General features: G+C 43.1%; 2 protein-coding genes across 8 annotated transcripts in view; both read left to right on the top strand.

The window, feature by feature from the left end:
- nek3 (NIMA related kinase 3) overlaps positions 1-6,772 on the top strand; it is a 37,364-nt gene extending 30,592 nt beyond the window's left edge. For all 4 annotated transcript variants that reach the window (XM_059964005.1, XM_059964003.1, XM_059964001.1 and 1 more), the window contains exons 15-16: positions 3,538-3,664; positions 5,391-6,772. In XM_059964005.1, coding sequence (XP_059819988.1) covers positions 3,538-3,664; positions 5,391-5,460 — 197 coding nt within the window. In that variant the 3' untranslated portion in view covers positions 5,461-6,772. The remainder of the gene's footprint in view (positions 1-3,537; positions 3,665-5,390) is intronic.
- Positions 6,773-7,460: 688 nt separating this feature from the next.
- Positions 7,461-22,772, top strand: part of LOC132391156 (serine/threonine-protein kinase Nek5-like) — a 49,797-nt gene continuing 34,485 nt past the window's right edge. For 2 of the 4 annotated variants that reach the window (XM_059963999.1, XM_059963996.1), the window contains exons 1-4: positions 7,461-7,594; positions 13,761-13,901; positions 15,087-15,183; positions 16,014-16,111. In XM_059963999.1, the coding sequence (XP_059819982.1) occupies positions 13,785-13,901; positions 15,087-15,183; positions 16,014-16,111 (312 nt within the window). In that variant the 5' untranslated portion in view covers positions 7,461-7,594; positions 13,761-13,784. Of the gene's footprint in view, positions 7,609-13,760; positions 13,902-15,086; positions 15,184-16,013; positions 16,112-22,772 lie in introns of all 4 variants that reach the window. The other 2 variants (XM_059963997.1, XM_059963998.1) reach the window with 2 other exon arrangements.

The following is a 22,772-nucleotide window of genomic DNA, read 5'->3' as shown; positions in this document are numbered from 1 at the left end:
GCAATTTAAAGTATCTGGAGTAAATATCAGTATCAGATTTATTATCTCTGATACATGTGGTGAAATCTGTTCTGCAGCAGCAGTGTAACACAATACATTAAAATATACACTGAATTACAATTAAGAAGTACAGCAGGAATATTGAGGTAGTGTCCATGGACAGTTCAGAAATCTGATGATGGAGGGAAAAGCTTACTTACTGCCCGTTACACTGCTGGCATTTAGGGCAGCAATGAGGGTCCTCCATCTCTGGCGGTGTTTGAGGCTTCCTTCATCACGACAGTAGCTTCCTCTCAGTTCTCACTACTATCAGTCATACAAGTCCTGGGTGGAGACTCAGGTGGTCTCACTCAGATGTAGAAGGATTCTTCATTGCTGTTTCCGTAACGATTTTGTTTTACCAGTCAGGATTGTTAGGCCTGAGCTGTACCTCTGAACCTGGAGGACTGGTGGACCACCCTTTGACCTGTTTGGCATGGGTGACCCTACCAACACCCAAAACAAAAAGACCTGACTTAAGCCAACCTAGCTCTCCAGGTCATTGAGACATGCAAGCTTCTAAACCCAAAGACAAGGTTGTGGTCCTCTTGGAGGGAAGGGAAAGAAACTGTTCTTAAAATTTGTGTGTATGTCTTTGGGCTCCTGTACCTCCTCTATGATGGTAGGAAGGAGAAGAGGGCATGTCATGGTTGGTGGCGGTCGTTAATGATGGATGCCACCTTTCCGATGCATCACCTTTTGAAGATGCCCTCAATGCTTGGGAGGCCAGTGCCCATGATGGAACTGGCTGATTTACAACCTTCTGCAGCTTTTTTTTTACCAATTCTAAGCACTGACCACTTATTTCCAGATGCTGATATAACTGGTTAGAATACTCTCAAATCTTCTCAAATTCCTAATGAAGTGGCATGCTTTCTTCAATATATTGGCCTCAGGATAGATTTTCAGAGATGTTGACACCCAACAACTTGAAATTCCTCACATTTTTTCACCACGGACTTCTTAAAAAAAAGTCTGGTGTATGACTTCCACTTCCTGAAATCCACAATCAATTTCTTGGTCTTACTGATGTTGAGTTTAAGGTTGCTATATATCTAACTCACTCCTGCACATCTCCTTATCACCATCTGAGATTCCGCCAACAACATTTGTGTCATTGACGTATTTTTTTGGTGTTTGTGCTGTGCCTAGCCATTCGTGGTGTAGAGAGGACAGAGAAGGGGCTAAGCATGAATCTTTGAGGTGTTGGCGTGAGTGAGGAGGAGAAGTTATTTCTGATTCTCACTGACTGTGGTCTCCTGATGATAAGTGGTTGCAGATTAGATTGAATGTCCGACTGTTGTACCCATGTTTCACCTTACAAGGAAGAAATGAACAACAAATTGGTGCAAAGGAATCGAGAAACTATTAGATGACTGAAAACCACATTTAATTTTTTTAGTTCATCTCAAAGTAAATGGTAAGAGATGAACTGGAGACATTAAAAATTTAACTGCCTGTCTTTTGGTTGTTGTGTTTATGTGCCTGTTAATAAATCATTAACACTGACTCGCAGAATCTTTTTTTGGGCCTAATGTTTCATGACAATCTATTGTCACAGTTCCTACCCTGCTGTACAATTCTGGAATTTACTGGTATGGCATGGTAAATTTGACAAATGAAACCTCTTACCAGAGGAGAAGTTGAGGTGGACAGATTCAATTTTTTCTTTAATGTTGCATCCAATGCACATTACAGAGGAGATATCATTTCATCTCATCATTCTAGTAATTATATCCCTTTTGTAAATCATATGGAATATATGAATGTCAGCAAGTTTCAGCAGAACCATTTCTTACCACTCCAAAGCAGACAATAAATATTTTGTATATTCAATATGGACGTGTGGTTGTATTTCTTACAAAAAATCAAAGCAAGGTTAAGATTCGCTGAAGCACTTTGTGAGAGTTTAACCCTGTACTTAATGCGTGTTGTAACTAAACCAACTTCTGCAAACACTTTAAAAAAAGTTGTTTTCTTTTTCAACACAAACTGACCCGGAACATTTTTGGGAAGAGAAAGGCCATAATAAGAAAACATTAGAAGTAATTTTGGAAATGTAAAACTAAAACAAAACGTAGTGGATTCTGGTTAATTGTCCATTTGGCTAACTGGGGCAGCCACTTACTTGGGACAACTCTTAAAGAACTAAAAAAACAATTGGGAAAACAGCCGGGGTTCCCTTTGTTTGTTTGAGATGCTATGCCACTTAATTGGGACAGAGTCTGGTGCCAAACATTTTCTAACTAGCTTCAGTCGCATGAACTTGTGTGGCCGTTAGACACCCCACCGTGCTTAGAACAAATAGTTTTTGAGTTGTGTCAGTTGTGTGTGTTTTTGTCACTGATAGTTGGTGAGAAATAAGCAGTAAGACAATTGAAAATTGTTTCACTCACTGCAGTTTCAAACATTCAGGCTTGGAGATGCTAGAAATGGCCAAGAGGGGAAGTGAAACAATTTCACTACTTTAACAAGTTAGGAACTACGAAGAATTTGAAGGTATTGACAGTCTCATCTTGAATGTTACAATGAAAATGGAGATTTGGAGGATGCAATCATCCTAAACATTGTATGAAGGCAGCCCATTATCTGCACTAGGTATCTGTGCTGAATTTGTCATTTTACACTCAAATCAAAAGAACGTGTCTGCAAACGCTGGATGAATCTCTCTGTCAATAACTATTAGGAACTAATACAGGCAGTTTTGGTGGTGTTCCAGTTTTCGATTTCTTTTAAATACATTTTTTTTTACTCAGTTAAATGGTAGTTTGTCTTTTTTATACTTTTTTAACTATTTCCATGAAACTTCAGCTAATTGGACAGCCGCTTAACTAGGCCAAAATGTATTGGTCCCAATGTGTCCAAATTAACCGGAATCCACTGTATATAAATTTTGTATGTAGATATAAAAATAGCACAAAAATATGAGTGGTCTTCCCTGATTTTAAACCCCAGCTCAGAAAGCTTTAAACATCCTTTGTGGGAGTGAGGGAGAGTGGTGCCTGGCTGAGATTCCCTGTGGTCTCCATAGCAACCATTATCTTAATGCTCTCTATAAATCAAAAGCCGTTCAATTTCCATAGGTTCTGCTCTCACTAGTGACAAACAAGCAGAAAGTGCTGTAAATGCTCAGCGAGTCAGACAAAATCTGTGCTTTGTCTGAGAGCTACGAGACCAGTCAGAACACCTGCACGGCTCTGTTCTCACTCCACCTAATCTGGTCTCTCCTAACATATGGTCACATGGTCCTCCCTCCTGGGAAGCCTCAGGTGGATGTCCCCATATCACACGGACATGGAGAAGAAGCTGTCCTGGGCGGTGCAGTGTTTGCCGATGTTTCCAGAAGTACCTGGCTGACTTCATGAGTAGGTGGTTCTATGGATGACAAATCAGCAGACAATGGCTGAGTGTATTAAATGTTAGCTATCACTTGGAACGTGATCTTCTGCCATTAATATTTCAATTCAATCCTCATTTAACAGAGCCTTGTTTTTCCAGTGTCAGGAACCTATCACGTTGGCCCACTCTCAGCTGACACCGGAAAGGCTGATGACGTTGATGGTGAAATAGAAACTACTGAGGTGGATCCAGACAGATTTGAACCCAGATCTGATGATGAAGACACGTAAGTTCAAAAATGATTCAGGCAATGGTGAGCTAACTCTTCACCACCTTCATTAAAAGGAACTGACAGCATGGGACAGTGAGCAAAAGTATTTTTGCCCCTCTGGTTGACTGTTGAATGGAAGGATTCTTAAAAGGGAGATCAGAGCTGACATTGGGGTTGCTGTCGGTATTTATCTCAATCTCCTTGTGGTAATTATCTCCAGATTCACCTGATTGTTTCATTGGTTTGACTTGCAAACCTTGGGCAACTTATTTAGTCCCAATATTACAAGATAGTTACAAGGGACGAGGCTATTCCCTCCAAAAAGATATAAACGACCACTGTCCAGAAATTGCGACATCCTGTTGCCCCAGTCATTCTGTAATTCTTAAGCTACTTCCCTCCAATCCATTGGCTCTTCTAGGCTGTCCAGCTGAATGAAATTTCTTAATTTGAGGCTCTCCATTGGTCGGGGTGGACCACGGATGTTGTGTCCCAGCTGATACACAGGTCAGTATGAAACCCAGGGCAGTACGATATGGAGAACAAGCTGTTGCCACACCACCAAAGGAATGGCAAAGACTGATACTTTTTGGCCAGTTGGCATTGTGGGAGTTGCCAGTCAGCATTGAACTCAATAAAGGACTGCTTGGGGACTCAAGCTTTGGATTTTTCCATGGACTTTACTTCTGACGCCGTCATCATAAATGGGTATAGCTGCAAGGCAGTGGAGGTTTGAGATCAGAGTTTTCCTTCTCCTAGATGGGCTCCCAACCATGGCTGACGAGCCTCATCTGCTTCAGGCACCAGTAACCCGCCTTTGCCCTTTATCAGTAGAAATGGTTCTGTCGGGCTTGGTAGCTAAGCTACATTTGGAGCCCAGAAGCTGGACTTGGTTGTCAGAGGCTATTTGACATGCACGCCGCCATTGAGAGCATCTAATAGCTAGTACGGTTTATCCCTGCTACTACCCCCCCCCCCCCCCGTTATAACTATCTTAAGGAGCCTTCTTAAACTATGCTTTTCATATAAACTAGAAACAGTTCCAATACAATTCTGAAGCGCAACAACCCACTTGATCGTCCTCTCACTATCCCAGCATCACGTCACCAGCTCCGTGCCATCTCAACCATCTACTGAAGTCAAGCTGGTTGTCATATGCACAGATACACGTCTGCAATGAAAACATTACTTACAGCAGCATCACAAGCACAAGGCATCATGTAAGGAATATTTACAGGAAAAGCATAAATTACATAATTGTAGTGTGAAGTTGTCATGGTGTTGCTGCTGAGGCGGGCTTGTGCAGGTTAGTTCGGGAGCCAGATGACTGAAGGGAAGTGTCTTAAACCTGAAAGTGGTGATGTGGGACTTCAGGCTTCTGTACCTCCTGGCAGATGGCAGATGTGAAACAATGCCATTTCCCCCCATTGTCATGCACCCACATTTCTGATTTTTTTTTGCTTAATGTGTTATATCATTTTTCAAGTAGGTCAGCAAGGTTTAACATTAGGGGGTTTTGGAGAGCAGCAGGTGTGTATTCTGTAACTTCATGTCTGCACCTGAATGCACTGGAATTCTAAAGCACTGTTAGGATTCCCATGGCTTAATCCCTATGAAGGCAGGGCTGTCTGGAGTTATCTGAAATGATGCCAGAGGCAGAGCTATTTGTCCAACTCTCAATATGATCCAGATTGAATAAAATACTGTCAATGTTTATATGGAGCTTTCTGCTCTCTTACAGGGACTTTGAAGAAGCAGACAAGCCAGACTGGGTGGATGAAATGAAGAGGCTGCTGGAGAATAATCTTTAATGAAAATGTTATTTTCTTTTTCAATTAAATCCTATTAGTCATCAGGTGTACATTGTTAGCCAAATGCCTGGTTGAAATCCATAAAGAAAATTGGGCTCAAAACACAGAGGATTAGTAGTCTTCTAATTTTTAGTTAGTAATTAAAGTTTGTTTAACTTTTTATTTTAATAAGCAAATCCCTGTTGAATCTTAAGATGTTGAGAATCATTTCCCTGCAATAATGGTAGTCAGTTTATTAACTTAAACTGAATGTTCTCTGGAAAAGCTGTGAATTAAAGGCAATATTGATCTTATGAATTCCACTTCTCACTGCACTCTTCGACTTTTCACCTCATTGACCAACAATACTAAGAATTTGTTTTCTGCCCTTGAAAGATATCTCCCTCTTACCCTTTGCTCCTAATTAGCCCTATCTCTCTGATCTGTTACAGGTGCCAGAAACTTCATTCTTCTTTACTCTGTGTTCTCTGTGTACTGGTTTTGATTGTTTGCTCTTTTCCAAAGCTGCATTGCTACCTGGGCCTCCTGCAGAAGGCACAGTCTTGAGTACTCACACAAGACACTGGAGCAATATCTTAATGTTGTTTTTATTTATTCCGAATAAAGGTTGTTTGTATAAAAGGAACTTCAGGAAATGAATATACTTGGTGGATTAAAAAAAATGCATCAGCGAGAGAAAAATTAATTAACACAAGGTTCTGCAGATGCTGCCAAAATAGCGAAGGAACTCAGCAGGCCAGATAGCATCTATGGAAATGAGTAAAGAGTCAACACTTCTTCAGCCTGAAACATTGACTCTTTATTCCTTTCCAAAGATACTGCCTGACCTGCTGAGTTCCTCCACTGTTTTGTGTGCAGCATGGGGGAAATGAGGCTGGCTTTATTTGGTTTTCCTATATATATTTCCATGAAATATGGGGAATGTCACATGCCAGTCTTTCAACCATCCGGGGGTATTGTACTTAACATCTAATCTACAATTACAGGAAACTATCCTTGTTTCCAAGAAGAAAAATCTGTAAAAAGGGATAAAATTAAAAGTCATCAATGCAGTCATGGACATATCAAAAAGTTGCCAGAGAAAATAAATCCACTATTTAGACATTTTATTTTCCAAATCAACAATGTATTATTGCCCATTAGCAGGAGTATTTATTGGACTACATTAGTAACTTCTTATGGGAGGAAATACTGGTTCACTTGAAATTACTTTTAGTGCTGTGCTGGTGAAATTTACTTTGTAATCACGTGCCAAATGTTATTCTCATTTTGGAACACAATTCAATGCTCTTCATTAAAATGAATTATTACAATCTAATCTACATGTCCTGGGTCTTTAATGTTTTCGACACTGATTGGAGTCTATGAGAACTCCAATATAGTTGAAGAGCCTTCTCATTGCCTATCACGTTCACAGATCCCACAAATACGCAGCAGAGAGCAGCATGCTGAAAATGATGCCGCTTTGTGACACTCTCTGCTGACGAATTTGTGAAAGTCTGTTGGTTGCTGTCAGTCAGGAAATATGAACTTCATTGTCAAAGTAAACTAAAATGCTACAAAATAAATTAATGACCAACTTGCACCCATCGTGGATGTACTCTGTACTGAATATGCTGGAAATCCAAAGAGCACACTCAAATTGGTGAAGGAACTCAGCAGGCCAGGCAGCATCTATGGAAAGCAATAAAGAGTCGACGCTGATGAAGGGTCTCAGCCTGAAACATTGAAAATGCCCAGCAAATCAGACAGCAACTGCAGAGGAAAATATGGTTAATGTTTCAAGTTGATTATTTTCCCTCATAAGGCGACACTGTATTGCGTTGCTGACATAAAATGTCATTTTTCGTGGCATTTATTCCTTGTTTATGTACAACTATGATAATAATGAACTTGTTTCTTCTACACTTTCTGATTGGGCAATCAGAGCGAGCGACGGTTCCTAGTTGCAATGTATGTCGGAGGTTGTAGTTCTCTGTAGATCAGCAACCTTGGTTTCCTTGCACCTGGGACTCCAAGACCCAGGTTGCTCGGTCTCCTTCTCCAGGGACGCCGATGAACGGCTTGATCGTTTGACCGGAGAGGCTGGGGTGTGGGAAACTCACGAAGGATAACCGCTCGGATGGTTTTGATGGTCAGTAAGTAACGGTAAACTTCATTAGGTGTTGGTTTAAAACCGAACTTAGGGTGTGCTGGTGACAGCTGGTGCAAGGGAGGCTTTTGTTTGTCAGTCGTCATGGTAACTGCCCGGGATAGACTTGGCGCAAATCATTTTATGCCCGAGAAACCAGTCGGTCTGCAAACAGCAGGGCTGGAACTGTCACCGACAACTGGTAAACAGCACAAGGCAGAGCAACTAATCCCGTTGTTTTGTAAACTGGAGCAGTTGGTTGGTGAAGTCGCAGTAATCCCGGGGGGAGCAACATTAAAAACTAATCTAAAACTGCGAAGTGTAATCTTCAGATTAGTCCCGATTTCGACATTTGTTTATCAGGATAATTGTTAGGGGTAAATAGGTTTAACCTCAAACTCCTAAAAAACCTAATCTGAAACAGTTTTTTAAAAACAAAATATACTTTATTCAAAAATAAAATTATGTACAATAAGAGCAAACACGAGGAAATCTGCAGATGCTGGAAATTCAAACACACACAAAATGCTGGTGGAACACGGCAGGCCAGGCAGCCTCTATAGGGAGAAGTGTTGTCGACGTTTCGGGCCGAGACCCTTCGAAGGCTCTGCTGTGTTCCACCAGCATTTTGTGTGTGTTGTTATGTACAATAAACCATTCAATGATTCTCAGTCCTTTACAAATGTTTCCATTACAGTCTTTACATTCCCACACTTTAGCCACCCAGGTGGCACTCTGTTACTTCATATTTACATACCCTTGTTGAGGGGTATACACCCCACCCCCTACCCCTCAACTCCCGCGGGAGAAGAACCCTGAACTGTGGTCCTACACCACCGGGCCCTTGCAGTGGCTGCACTAAGTTTCAGTGCGTCCCCCAGCACGTACTCCTGCAGCCGAGAATGTGCCAGTCAGCAGCATTCTCCCACGGACATCTCCATGTGCTGGTAGACCATCAAGTTTCGGGCCGACCAAAGAGCGTCTTTCACCGAGTTGATGGTCTGCCAGCAGCACCGGGTGTTGGTCTCAGTGTGCGTCCCCGGGAACAGCCCGTAGATCAGAGAGTCCTCTGTTACACAGCTGCTGGGGATGAACCGTGACACTGCCCCTTCCATCCTCCTCCACACCTTCTCCATGAACCCACAGTGTGCAAGAGGTGGGTCACCGACTCCTCCTCAATGCAGTCCTCCCTTGGGCAGAGGGGTGTGGAGACGACGTTCCGGGCGTGGACTGGGAGGGTCCCTCTCACCGCCAGCCAGGCGAGGTCTTGGTGCCTGTTGGTGAGGTCTGGCGATGCGGCATTCTGCCAGATGAACTGGACAGTCTGCTCAGGGAACCACCCCACTGTGTCCATCTCGTCCTTCTCCTGCAGTGCCTGCAGGACCTTACGTGCTGACCACTGCCTGATGGCCCTGTAGTCAAAGGCGCTGACCTGAAAGAACTTCTCTACGAACGACGGGTATGGCGACAACAACCAGCTGACGGGGGTGTTGCGCGGTAAGGGGGCCAGACCCATCCTTCGTAGCCAGGGCGACAGGTAGAACCTGGGCACATAGTGGTACTTGGTGCCCACGTACCTGGGATCCACACACAACCTGATGCAGCCACACACGAAGCTGGCCATCAGGGTGAGGGCGACATTGGGAACGTTTTTGCCCCCGTTGTCCAGGGACTTGTGCATGGTGGTCCGTCTGACCCGCTCCATCTTGGATCTCCAGATGAATTGCTTTGTATTTATTACTGCCTGCCTTCCTCTGCTTGTCACATCACCAAGACAATAATTCTTCAACGTCCAACGATGTTCCCTTTAATTTGTTTTTTTTTACAGCTGCACGGGCCAACCATTATTCTGAGTAGGAATTTTTTACCTGGCCTGAAATCTGCGCGGCCCTTTAAAGGATTTTTAAATTGTAATATTTGGATTAAATTTGAAATATCACATACTTTTGATTTTATTGATTAATTGAAAGATATAATTAAATACAGTACAATAAAGAAAATCTTTCACGTTTCGAAAGCCTTTTTTCTCGACTTTCTTCATTACAAGTCCATTGTCTATAAACTTTATCCAGATTAATTTCGCTTCCAGATGAAATATACGCCTTAACCCCCATTAGGTCATCGTAATGTTTCACTTCCAGTCTGTTTTTGGATTTACATTTGATTGAATTCATACTTCAGTCAGCACTAGAAGCTTGAAATGTTCTAATGATTTCGCCAAGAATTGGCAGTTCTTCAAAGGCTTCATTTCCAAGCATGTAACAGTGAACGTCTTAATTGAACGAAACTTAACTTTCTCAGGAACGGGAAATTTGTAATCAGTGATTTTGGGGCAACGCTTTCGTGGTAGTTCGTAATAGTAGCTGAGTTGGGTTTTTTTTTTGTCAGTCGTACAACATTCTCTTTTCCAAATTCATAATCAGTGGCGTTTGCAATAACAACAGGGTCAAAAGCTCGCCTTCCTCTAAACTCATCGTCGGGAAATGTATTATCTAAGTGATTACACACACGGAATAAATCGAATAATAGGGGCAATCTCGACATCAGAAATTATAGATACAAGCAGATCTTTTACTTATTCACTTCAATAAGCGGCGTTGCCAAGATACTGTGACCGTAACTTTTTAATTTGTTTGCTTTTGCCTGCTGAAGAGCTTCAATTGTATTCAAACAGCTTTTCTGAAAGAATTTACAAAGAGATGCCATATCTACAAAAACATTGTTAAGGACGGTTAACACTACTCGATATTGTGGATTTGTTAAAATCTTCAGGCAGTAGTTGCTGATTGGATCGTTACATTCATTAACTTGCTCTTTGCTATACTGGATCAAAGTCTATATTATCTAAAAAGTATACTAACGTTATATCAAAGCAAGTTTCAGCTACGTGGCAACAACAGCTTTTGAGCAGAAGCATTTCAGTTACTGCGGGGCCAGGCACCCCTGCAGCTTAGAGGGAGCAGTGTGCCCAAACCTTGTATTTTATTTCCCAAAAATGCAAGAGTTATTTGGAATTATCATTTATTGCTGTTGCTTATTCTCTCCTTATTATGAGCTGCTGCTACCATAAACTTTTGTTCTGATTTAGTAAAATAAATTATATTGGGAATCAATGCCTAAAATGAGTGGATTGGCCATGTTCAGTTCTGCTTGTTTCAATGAAAATGTACTATTATTCTGGGCTTTATATTTTAATAGTGTTAGCCCATAGTGCATTGCCGAAATTGGAACTGCTTCATGGGTTGTACTTAAATACACTCAGTGGCCACTTTATTAGGTAAAGGAGTGGAAGACAGTCTGGTTTTCTGCTGCTCTAGCCCATCCACGTCAAGGTGTGTTGCTTCAGAGATGCTCTTCTGCACACCACTGTTGTAACCTGTGGTTATTTGAGTTATTGTTGCCCATTTGCCAGCTTGAACCAGTCTGGCCATTCTCCGCTGACCTCTCTCATTTCCAAGGCATTTTAGCCCACAGAACAGCCACCCAGCGGATTTTATTTTTGTTTCCGTACCATTGTCAGTAAATTCTGGAGACTGTTCCCAGGAAATCAGCAGTTTCTGAGATACTCAAACCACCTCATCTGGCACCAACAATCATTCCATGCTCAAAGCCACATTTCTTCTCCATTCTGATGTTTGATCTGAACAAAAACAGAACCCTTTGACCTTGTCTACATGCTTTTATGTGTTGAGTTGCTGCCACATGATTGACTGATCAGGTATTTGCATTAACAAGCAGGAGTACAGGTGTATCTAATAAAGTAGCCCCTATGTCTTATAGAGTCTTATAGAGTCACAGAACACTACAGCACAGAAACGGTCCATCTGCTCCATGCTGAACCATTAATATCCCTCGTACCATCAACCTGCACCTGGACCATAGCCCTCCATACCCCTCCCATCCATGTACCCTTTTATTATTTACATTGTATTGGAAGGACAGGCAGGTAGGCAGAGGAGGGTGGCATGGCTTTGCTGGTAAAAACAAAAGCAAAACTTTGAAAGAGGTGACATAGAATCACAAGATGTACAATCATTGTGAGTAGAATTAAAGAACTTCAATCATAAAAAGTCTCTGGTGGGAGTTATATACAGGTCTCCAATCAGTAGTCAGGATGTGGGCTACAAAATGGGAGCTAGAAAATGCATGTTAAAAGGGCAATGTTACGATAGTCATGGGGGGATTTCAATATGCAGGCAGATTGGGAAAATCAGGTAGGTGCTGGACCCCAAGCAGGGGAATTTGTAAATGCCTACGAGATGGCAATTCGGAAGGCGCAGGATAGTGGGGGTTTAATAGAGGATTTAATAGTTTAATAGTTCGAGGGTTTAATAGTTCTTGGATTGGGAAGCTTTTAACAGAAGGCAACTAAAAAGCCAAGAGGGAAAAGATGAAATATGGAAGTAAGATAGCCAATAATATCAAAGAGGATACCAAAAATTTTTCCCAGGTAAATAAAGAGTAAAAGATATCAGACCACTGGAAAATCACATTGGAGAGGTAGTAATGGGGGACAAGGAAACGGCGAATGTACCGAATAAGTATTTTGCATGTCTTCTCTGTGGAAGATACTAGCCGTATGCCAGAAGTTCAGGAGTGTCAGGGGGCAGAAGTGAATGCTGTTGCTATTACTATGGAGAAGATGTTTGGGAAGCTGAAAGGTCTGAAGGTAGGTAAATCACCTGGACCAGGGTTCTGAAAGAGGTTGCTGAAGAGATTGTGGAGGCATTAGTAATGATCTTTCAAGAATTACTAGATTCTGGAATGGTTACAGAGGACCAGAAAATTGTAAATATTACACCACTCTACAAGAAGGGAGAGAGGCAGAAGAAAGGAAACTATAGGCCAGTTAGCTTGACCTCAGTGATTCGGAAGATGTTGGAGTCGATTATTAAGGACGAGGTTTTGGGGTATTTGGAGGCACATAGCAAAATCAGCCAATGTTAGCATGGTTTCCTTAAGGGAAGAATTTGTGTGACAGATCTGTATGAACTCTTTGAGGAAACACCAAGCAGAACAGGCAAAAGAGAATAGCTGGATGTTGTGTACTTTCTGAAGGCTGTTGACAAGGTGCCACACATGAGCCTGCTTAAGATCCCATGGTATTACAGGAAAGGTACTAGCATGGATAGAGCAGTGGCTGATTGGCAGAAGGCAAAGAGTCAAAATAAAGGGAGCCTTTTCTGATTGGCTGCTAATGCATAGTGGTGTTACACAGGTGTCAGTGTTGGGACCACTTCTTTTTACATTGTATGTCAATGATTTGGATGATGGAATTGATGTCTTTGTGGTCAAGTTTGCAGATGATATGAAGGTAGGTGGTAGAGCAGGTAGTGTTGAGGAAACAGGGAGGCTGCAGAAGGACTTGGACAAATTAGTAGAATGGGCAAAGAAGCGCCAGATAAATACGGTGCTGGGAAGTGTATGGTCATGCATTTGGTGCGAGGAATAGAAGTGTAGAACATTTTCTAAATGGAGAATCAATTGAAGAATCTGAGATTTAGAAGAGTGCAGTAGACAAGTTGGAGGAAGTCCATGCATCAGCTGGAAGGCCTGTTTAGGTCCCTATGTGGTGGTTAGGAAGGAGCTGCCAAAACAAATATTGCACCTCCTGTGGGGTAGGGAGAAGTGCCTGGGCTCATGGAGTGGTGGGTGGAGATGGATGAGCAGATCAAACAGTCACAGAGGAAAAGAAGGAAGGAAGAATATTGGTGTGGAGGAGATGTGGTTACTGTGAGGGTGCCAGTTGCTCTGAAACCCACTCCTACCTATATCTTCTGTGCCTGCTCCTTTCTGCAGGGACTGCTCCCCCATGACTTCCTGGTCTGCTCATTATTACCCCCTGCCCCACCCCCCTGCAACCTTCCTTTCTGATTCACTTCCAGTTCTCCTTCAGCCCTCCTCAGTCCATCAGTCCCTGCTGGCCCCTGTTTCACCTCTGCCTGTCTCTTCTTTAGACTGGCTACCTTCCCTCTCCGTTTTCAGTCCTGAGGCAGGGTTTTGATGTGAAACAAGTACAAGTCCTTTCCCACCATTGATGATGCTCAACCGGTTTGGTTCCTCCAACAGAGTTTTTGGTGTTGCTTCAGATTTCAGTATCTACTGTATCTTGTATCTGTGTAGAAATGATCTTCAAATTTGCAATTAAAAGATGTATATTTTGTTTTAGGTTTCTTACAGATGATCTACCACAATGGATAAATACGATGTTATCAGGCAGATTGGTGAAGGAGCATTTGGAAAAGCTTTCTTGGTTAAAGCCAAAGGTGACAGCACACAGGTTGTGATAAAACAGATCAAAATGGCAAAGGTGAGGGTGACATCCAAAATAAATCTTCTCTAGACTGAAAATATGTTTAAATGTAAGACACTTAATGAAAGAAACCAGTTGTTTCCTGCCAATAAGGCAAAAATTATACAGATTATATGTGGTTTGCATTTTAATAATTACCTAACTGGAGAAACATATTAAAGTGGTTCTCTATGATCTTTTGAACAAACTCTCTGGTCTTCATTTCTGCTTCCTGGTCTTCTCCCCATTCTTTCTGACTATCTCCTAGTCTTTGCCTAACCTTATCTTCTTTCCTGCATCATGTAACTTCTCTATGACCATTACCATCACCAATAGGAACCTGCCCCCCCACCCCATGGTGTTCTGTTTAGACCCTGCCCCCCCAACCCACCACACTCCCCTTGCTTCTGGTTCTCCTCCACCCTTTTTAGATTTACTGCTATTATGGGTGATCATGGAAGAAATGCCTGCGGGCACGCGAAGAGCTGGAATTTCCTGTTATACTATGCATGAAGCTTTGAGTGTTGTGAACAACAGAAATGGCACTCTCACAGTCCCAGACCAAAATGTCCTGCGCCCATTCTCTGCCCAGTCCTCTTTTCATAGAAACATAGAAAACCTACTGCACGATACAGGCCCTTCGGTCCACAAAGCTGTGCTGAACATGTCCTTACCTTAGAAATTACCTGGGGTTACCCAAAGCCCTCTATTTTTCTGAGGTCCATGTACCCATCCAGGAGTCTCTTAAAAGACCCTATCGTATCTGCCTCCACCACCGTTGACTGCAGCCCATTCCACGCACTCACCACTCCCTGCATAAAAAACTTACCCCTGATATTTCCTCTCTACTTCCAAGCACCTTAAAACCATGCCCTCTCGTGCTAGCCATTCCAACCCTGGGAAAAAGCCTTCTTAACCACAGAGTCAACCCGCGCAGCAGCCTTGAGTGTTCTATGGACTCAGACCCCAAGGTCCCTCTGATCCTCCACACTGCCAAGAGTCTTACCATTAATACTATATTATATTCTGTATTTGACCTACCAAGACTATAAAAATATGTCCTGAAGAGTTTCCAGCATCTTCAGTGGGAGGTTAGTGACCAGAAAAATTAACTCTTTTCCTCTGTCCTTGAGCTGAGTTGCTGACTACTTGCACGATTTTCTGTTTTTGGAAATTAAAAATGTTATATCTTTTTACTCTCAGATGCGCCAGAAAGAGAGAGAAGCTTCTTTTAAAGAAGTGGTGCTTATGGGAAAAGTGAAGCATCCTAACATTGTTACACTTCTGGATTCATTTGAAGGTCTCTTTTTTTCTTTCTTTTCAGATGACTGTAGTATATTTTCAGTTAACTGGTGCTTTAAAATATTGATTTCCATCATGTGGGTAAAGACAACCAACCATTTGTGATACATCGCCCCATTGCTTCTATTTCACAGCAAGTGTCCTGCTCGGCTAAAATATCTTGACTGAATTGATGTTTGGCACCAACCCTCCTTCTCCTTCCTCCTTTGCAAAACAATATGTTAGGGTAAAGAGCTGACCCCAGTCCTTTAAGTATGAAAAAGGATTGCATTAAAACTATATGACTATATTTTGTGTTAATGGACTTGAACATATATTCTGTGTTTAGAGTCCAATTTTATAGGTGCTGTGCTTCAGAAGCTGGAGAGACCTTCATGCATTTGCATTTTATATGAACGATAAAGTAACTTCCTCTGTGGGCCAGCTGTGATTGTTGTCTTGATCAATCCAAGGAATGTTTAGGTCTCCCGTGGTCCAGATTCCCATAAATAGCATCCAGAACCCCATTCCAGAATCCACAAAACCCCTCTGAGCTTCCCATGATCTGGACTCCAGTTGTCACTTCCTACCAAAATATATTGATGCCGTGGCTTTAGTGAAAGTCTGCACAGTTGAGTTTTTGACTCATCCTGGTTCCTACTTGTTTAAGCACAGCCTAAAATTAAAATTAATTCCCACAATCTGTTGGTTGTTGGTTGAATAGTTTTTCTTCTTGACTGCTTTCTTAAATTTCATTTAAAGCCATATGGATAATGTTAGTTAAATAAATCTCCCTTTAAAAGCCATGGATGTGATTCATAAAAGGAATAATTTGTATCTCATTTGCAGAGAGACAAAACCTATACATAGTAATGGAGTACTGTGATGGTGGTGACCTGATGCACAGAGTCAATATGCAACAAGGTGTTTGGTTTGAAGAGGACCAGGTAGGGTCTAAATCTCCTCTTGATTTGGTGGGTAGACATGAGGCATGCAGTAGGATGTGGGGCATGGGAAGAAATCCTGGATTCACTAGGTTTAAATAGGGCATGGAATAGTACAGCACAGGAACAGGATGCTCAGCTCACTATGTCTGTGCTGAACACAGTGCCAAATTAAACTAATCCCTTCTCCATGCACATTCCAGATTCAAGATTCAAAGTACATTTATTACCGAAGTATGAATGCAGTATACAACCCCGAGATTTGTCTTCCCACAGACAGCCATGAAACAAAGAAACACCATGGAATCCACCAAACACCCAACATGCAAAAGAGGAACAAATAACGCAAACGGCAAAAGCGAGCAAAAAGCACAGAATATGAACCATCAAACCACAACATAATCGAAACAGTCTAGAAATGCTCAGTTTAGTTTGGTCCAGTTTAATGCAGCACTGTGTTGTTCATTGACTGCAGGCCGCAGAGCCAGTCTGCCCTGAGCAAAATCACATAAAATGGCAATGAAGACAGGAGTTATCAAAACCAGAAACATGTCATAACATGAACTATAGAGTCCAATTCACAAATTGCATTTACTAGACCTTACCCAAGACCCAAGATTCTGGCACTATCCTCCAGCAGCGTCTAGCAGATTGGAGAGAGAGAGAGACTGGTCAACCACAGGCACCTTCATTCAGGGGCAGCGAGCAAGAGGAAGAGAGGGACCAGTCAACCACAGGTTCATTCAGGAGCAGTGAGCAATAGGGAGAGAGAGAGACTGGTTAACCACAGGTTCATTCAGGAGCAATGAGCAATAGGGAGAGAGAGAGACTGGTTAACCACAGGTTCATTCAGGAGCAGTGAGCAAGAGGAAGAGAGGGACTGGTCAACCACAGGCACCTTCATTCATGGGCAGCGAGCAAGAGGAAGAGAGGGACCAGTCAACCACAGGTTCATTCAGGAGCAGAGAGCAATAGGGAGAGAGAGACTGGTCAACCACAGGTTCATTCAGGTGCAGTGAGCAAGAGGAAGAGAGGGACTGGTCAACCACAGGCACCTTCATTCAGGGGCAGCGAGCAAGAGGAAGAGAGGGACCAGTCAACCACAGGTTCATTCAGGAGCAGTGAGCCAGAGGGAGAGAGGGACTGGTCAACCACAGGCACCTTCATTCATGGGCAGCGAGCAAGAGGAAGAGAGGGACCAGTCAACCACAGGTTCATTCAGGAGCAGAGAGCAATAGGGAGAGAGAGACTGGTCAACCACAGGTTCATTCAGGAGCAGTGAGCAAGAGGAAGAGAGAGACTGGTCAAATGCAAGCAGATGACGCTAAATACCCTCTTGTCTACCACTCTCATCCCTGTTGATTTCAATCTTGCTCGCTACTTTAATCATCAAGAAATGAAGTCAATCAAGGGGTTACACCCTTTCTCCAGGCTTCTTGCCCTTGGCTGAACACTCTTTCAGAACTCCCTCAGAGACAGCAAAATGCCAGATTGCTGAATCAGCCTGAAAACACCATCAATATGTAAATTGCAGTTTCCAATAGTAGCAGTATCATAATTGAAAGAAGAAGTAAAAGAAATAGCTTAATTCTCCATTCTCTCCATATTCATGTGTCTATCTAAAAGCAAGCACAACTATTCTCAAACAAGAGAAATCCAAGCAACACACACAAAATGCTTGATGAAGGATGGTGAGGTCCCAAATGCTGGAGCATCTTAGTCAAGGATCAGGACACGTTATGAAACTGGAACAAGAAAAGAGCATAAAACAATACACTAGACAATATCTCTAGTTGAGCTTATGATTGAGCATTGAACCTCATTTCCGGTACTCCATAAATACTGAAATTGGCAGCAAAACATGATTGCCATTTAACGGGAATGTCCTGAACCCTTAAAGGTGCTGTGTCAGTTACTCTGGGATGTTTGAGCTTGTAAGCCCTGGAAGCTGGCATGGTTGGGTGCTTGTCATACCAGGACGCTCTCCCCTATGGCCGACTGCCTGGAGAGATGCTGATGGTAGTCATGGATGAGAACCAGATCCAAGATGTCCTTTTCAGGCATCCAGCATCTTTCCTTGGGTCCAAATCCCTCCCAGTCCATAAGGTATTTATGAATATCCTGAACAGTTCATGAGTCTAAATTTCTGCTCACCATGAAGACCACATTCCTCATTGATAAACCTGGTGGTGGTGGGTCTAAGGGACTGATTCTGGCAGGTTTTGATTTAGAGATGTGGAAAGTGGGATTGATCTTCAGGGTCTTGGGGAGCTGCAAGATGTAAGCCACTGGGTTTACTTTCTTGAGGACCTTAAAGGGTCCAATGAACTTAGGCGCCAACTTTCTAGACTCCACCCCGAGAGGCAAATCCTGAGTGGACCACCAGACCTGTTAGTCCAGGTTACAAGGCGGGTTCCTGTCTTCTTCTTTGATTACCCTTGGTCTCCACCCTCCAGATAGAGTCCAGCAATATCTGCCTTGCCCTGATCCATTTCTGCTTGCAGTGTTGCACAGGATCTTCGGCCTCAGGAGCCCCAACCTTGGCCTCTTGTTCAGGGAAGAGTGGCAGAGAATACCCAAGTTGGCACTCAACCGTGTGCTGAATGCTGTCAAGTGTTGAGGGTGATCTCTACCCACATCAGATGATTGTACCTTTCCTCAGGTCTTCCTGAGGCCAGGCATCTTAGGGTTTGTTCCAAACCTTGGTTGACCCTCTCTGTTTGGCCATTGGACTTGTGGGCGAAACCCAGGGAGAGACATGCTGTTGCCCCAATCAGTTTACAGTATACCCTCCAGAAACAGGATATGAATTATGGACCGTGATTCATGACAATGTCCACTGGAAATGCATGGATTCTGAAAACCTGGTCCAGGACAATTTTGGCCATCTCCACTGCAGATGGTGGCATTGTCCAAGGCAATGAACTTGCAGGCCTTTGAATACTGATCGGTAATTGCCATGATGATGGTCTTCTGCTTGGAAGGCAGAAGATCTGTGACAAAGTCCATGGAGATGTGTACCCATGGTCTGTATAGAACTGGTAGAGGATGGAGGAACCCTTGAGGATGGGTATGTGGCTCCTTGTTCTGAGCGCACACCTCACATGCCTGTTCATATTGTCGAGCCTTGTTTGACATTCCATGCCACCAATACCTTCTCTTGATGAACTCGAGCATCCTGGGAGTCCCTGGGTGAGCAGTCATTCTTGATGAATGTCCACACTGAAGTATCTGTGACCTGATGGAGCTTGGGACAAGCAGTCAACCTGGAGGACCATCCTTAGAAATCTTCCCTTGTGTCGGGGCCTTGTGAATACTCAATTGATTGGTGCTATCAACTTAGCTTGGGGCAAAATAGTGGCAAGCTGATTCTCTCCTTTGGGTTCATTCAAATAATGAGACAAGGCATCTGGTTTTTGATTCTTTGACTCCGATTGATATGTCACGACAAAGTTAAAATGGTTAAAGGAAAGAGATCACCTGGCCTGCCTGGAACTCAGACGCTTGGCCTTCTGAATATAAGCTGGGTTCTTGTGGTCTGTCCAAGCAATAGACAAGTTCGTGGCTCCCTCAAGCCAGAGATGCCATTCCTCTAATGCCAACTTAACTGCTCGAGGCTCCCAATTCCCAATGTCGTAGATTCTCTCTGCTGGGCATAGCCGCCTGGAGTAGAATGCACACAGGTTGAGGTAATTGGCTGAAGGCAGCTGTTGAGACAACATTGGACCCAATCTGATGTCCGAAGCGTCCACCTCCACAATGAAGGGAAGATCCAGTTAGGTGAAACCAAGATGGGAGCCTATGTGAACTGTTGCTTGAGCTCTGCAAAAGCAGCCTCTGCTTCAGTAGTCCAGATAAAAGAGCCCATGGTTTTCACTGAGTCCTCGGTGGAGCTGCCACTGAGCTGGAGTTCCTGATGACCTTCCGGTAAAAGTTAACAAACCCCAGGAATCATTGGACTTGTTTGACATTGGATGGTTGTGACCAATCTCTGACTGCTTGGGTTTTGCTAGGGTCCATCTTCAGATTGCATGGGAGATGATGAAATCCACGAATGAAATGGTCATCGTGTGAAATTCGGACTTCTCTAGCTTGACATAAAGTCCATGGTCTAGAAGTCTTTTTAAAATGTCCCTGATGTAAGTGACATTTCTCCTGGACTTTGAGAAAATTAGGATATCATGGAAGTAGACAATGGCGTACTTATGGAGAGTATCCTGGAGCACGTTGTTTATAAAGGCCTGAAATCTGCTGGATGGGATTACCAGGTACTCATAGTGCCCTGTCGATGTATTGAAAGCATTCTTCCACTCATCACCTTCCTTTATATGGACCAGATTGCATGCACCCTGCAGGCCTAATTTAGTAAATACTCTTGCCCAGGGGTGGGCAAACCTTTTGACTTGAGGGCCACAAAGGGTTCTAAAATTTGACAGGAGCAGATGGACGGAGTGTTTTGGTAATACACCTCATAAGAGAAAATAAAATATCATGGGATATGTAGAAAACATGTGCTTTAATTTCAATTGAAAATGAACAAATTCATTACAACAAAATATCTGTCTTTGAAGTCCCATGGTATTTAGCTATTTATTGAAATGACTTTTAAAACACTGAAAATTAAATGAATAAAATACAGCTTTTTTTAATAGTAACAGTTATTATTTTAAAGCTCTGAAAATTCTGTTATCCTTCAAGATATTAGACAATAGACAATAGGTGCAGAAGTAGACCATTCGGCCCCTCGAGTCTGCACCGCCATTCTGAGATCATGGCTGATCATTCACTATCAATACCCAGTCCCTGCCTTGTCCCCATATCCCTTGATTCCCCTATCTATCAGATATCTATCCAGCTCCTTCTTGAAAGCATCCAGAGAATTGGCCTCCACCGTCTTCCGAGGCAGTGCATTCCACACCTCCACAACTCTCTGGGAGAAGAAGCTCTTCCTCAACTCTGTTTTAAATAACTGACCTCTTATTCTCAATCCATGCCCTCTGGTACTGGACTCTCCCAACATCTGGAACATATTTCCTGCCTCAATCCTATCAAATCCTTTAATTATCTTAAACGTTTCAATCAGATCCCCTCTCAATCTCCTCAATTCCAGCGTGTACAAGCCCAATCTCTCCAATCTCTCTGCGTAAGACAGCCCTGCCATCCCAGGAATCAACCTAGTGAATCTACGCTGCACTTCCTCAATTGCCAGAATGTCCTTCCTTAAACCTGGAGACCAAAACTGTACACAATATTCCAGGTGTGGTCTCACCAGGGCCCTGTACAAATGCAAAAGAACATCCTTGCTCTTGTATTCAATTCCCCTTGTAACAAAGGCCAACATTCCATTTGCCCTCTTCACTGCCTGTTGCACTTGCTCATTCACCTTCATTGACTGGTGAACTAGGACTCCTAGGTCTCTTTGCATTTCTCCCTTACCTAACTCGACACCGTTCAGACAACACTCTGCCCTCTTGTTCCAGCTTCCAAAGTGGATAACTTCACATTTATTCACATTGAATGACATCTGCCAAGTATCTACCCACTCACTCAGCCTATCATCATCACTCTCCTCCTGACTGTCTTTATTTCAAAAACGGTAGGAGATGCAGGTCTACTTGTCCTGCTCCTTCTTATTCAATTGTCCCCTGTGCCAAAACTCAACAACGACCCGCACAAGGACAGAACAGTGAGAGCGCGCCAGTATGCGGAGCGCATTTTTTTTTATCTGGAGCGCATTTTTTATTTTGAGAACGTATGTGCACCTGCGCACTACTCATGTCCATCACTTAACAGAAATGACATGTAACATGTAAGGCTTATTGAAAAAAATATTTTCAAATGCATTTTTTACATAACACAACGAAGAAACTTATTTTTAATTTCAGTGGGAACAGTGTTGTTGGTCTCCCTTTTTAGCCAGCGCATCAAAGTCTGGATTTAGTTTTGTTGTGGCGATTCTCAGGATGGATCTGAGGTGTTGGTCAGTTAACTTGGATCTGTGGCTGGTTTTGTTGATGTTCATGACGCTGAACGCCTGTTCACACAAATAGGTCGAGCCGAACAAAGAGTAAAGCGCAAATATGGAGTAATACGCTGCACCTCAACAAAGGTCAATATGTAGCAGTGTGCTACATGCAGCGCTAAAATTACGACACGGAGTCGGTAACTGCAGTTGAAGGAAAAAACTTTATTCGAAATCCCCAGCCTCACTTTTAAGCCTCCCTCAACCTGCCCCCCCCCCCCCCCCCCCCGCGCAGAGGCTCCAAAGCTCTGTGCTCGCAAATCCCCGCAGGCTATCTCCCTTAGCCGGAACACTGGCTAATTGTGAGCCGGTTCGGATGTGCCAGGAAATGGGTTGCCACAAATGCATATAGAGTGCATCATCTATTGGGAAAATGCCAGAATTGCGGGGAAAAAACGTTAACAAGGTTTATTAATATAATTTCATCAAGTTCTGCGGGCCGGATTAAAAAGCTTAACTGGCCGCATATGGCCCGCGGGCCATAGTTTGCCCATGCCTGCTCTTGCCCCTTGGAGAATCTTTTCAGGGAGTATTCACGAGTTGAAAGGGGTAACGATTCTTGGCTGTTATGTGGTTTAATCCTTTATAATCAATGCACAGCTGCAGGGTCCTGTCCTTCTTTTGTACAGCAGCTCATGAGGT

Source organism: Hypanus sabinus, chromosome 3 (genome assembly GCF_030144855.1).
Source record: "Hypanus sabinus isolate sHypSab1 chromosome 3, sHypSab1.hap1, whole genome shotgun sequence".
Lineage (NCBI taxonomy): Eukaryota > Metazoa > Chordata > Chondrichthyes > Myliobatiformes > Dasyatidae > Hypanus > Hypanus sabinus.
This window is presented reverse-complemented; position numbering and strand designations above follow the sequence as displayed.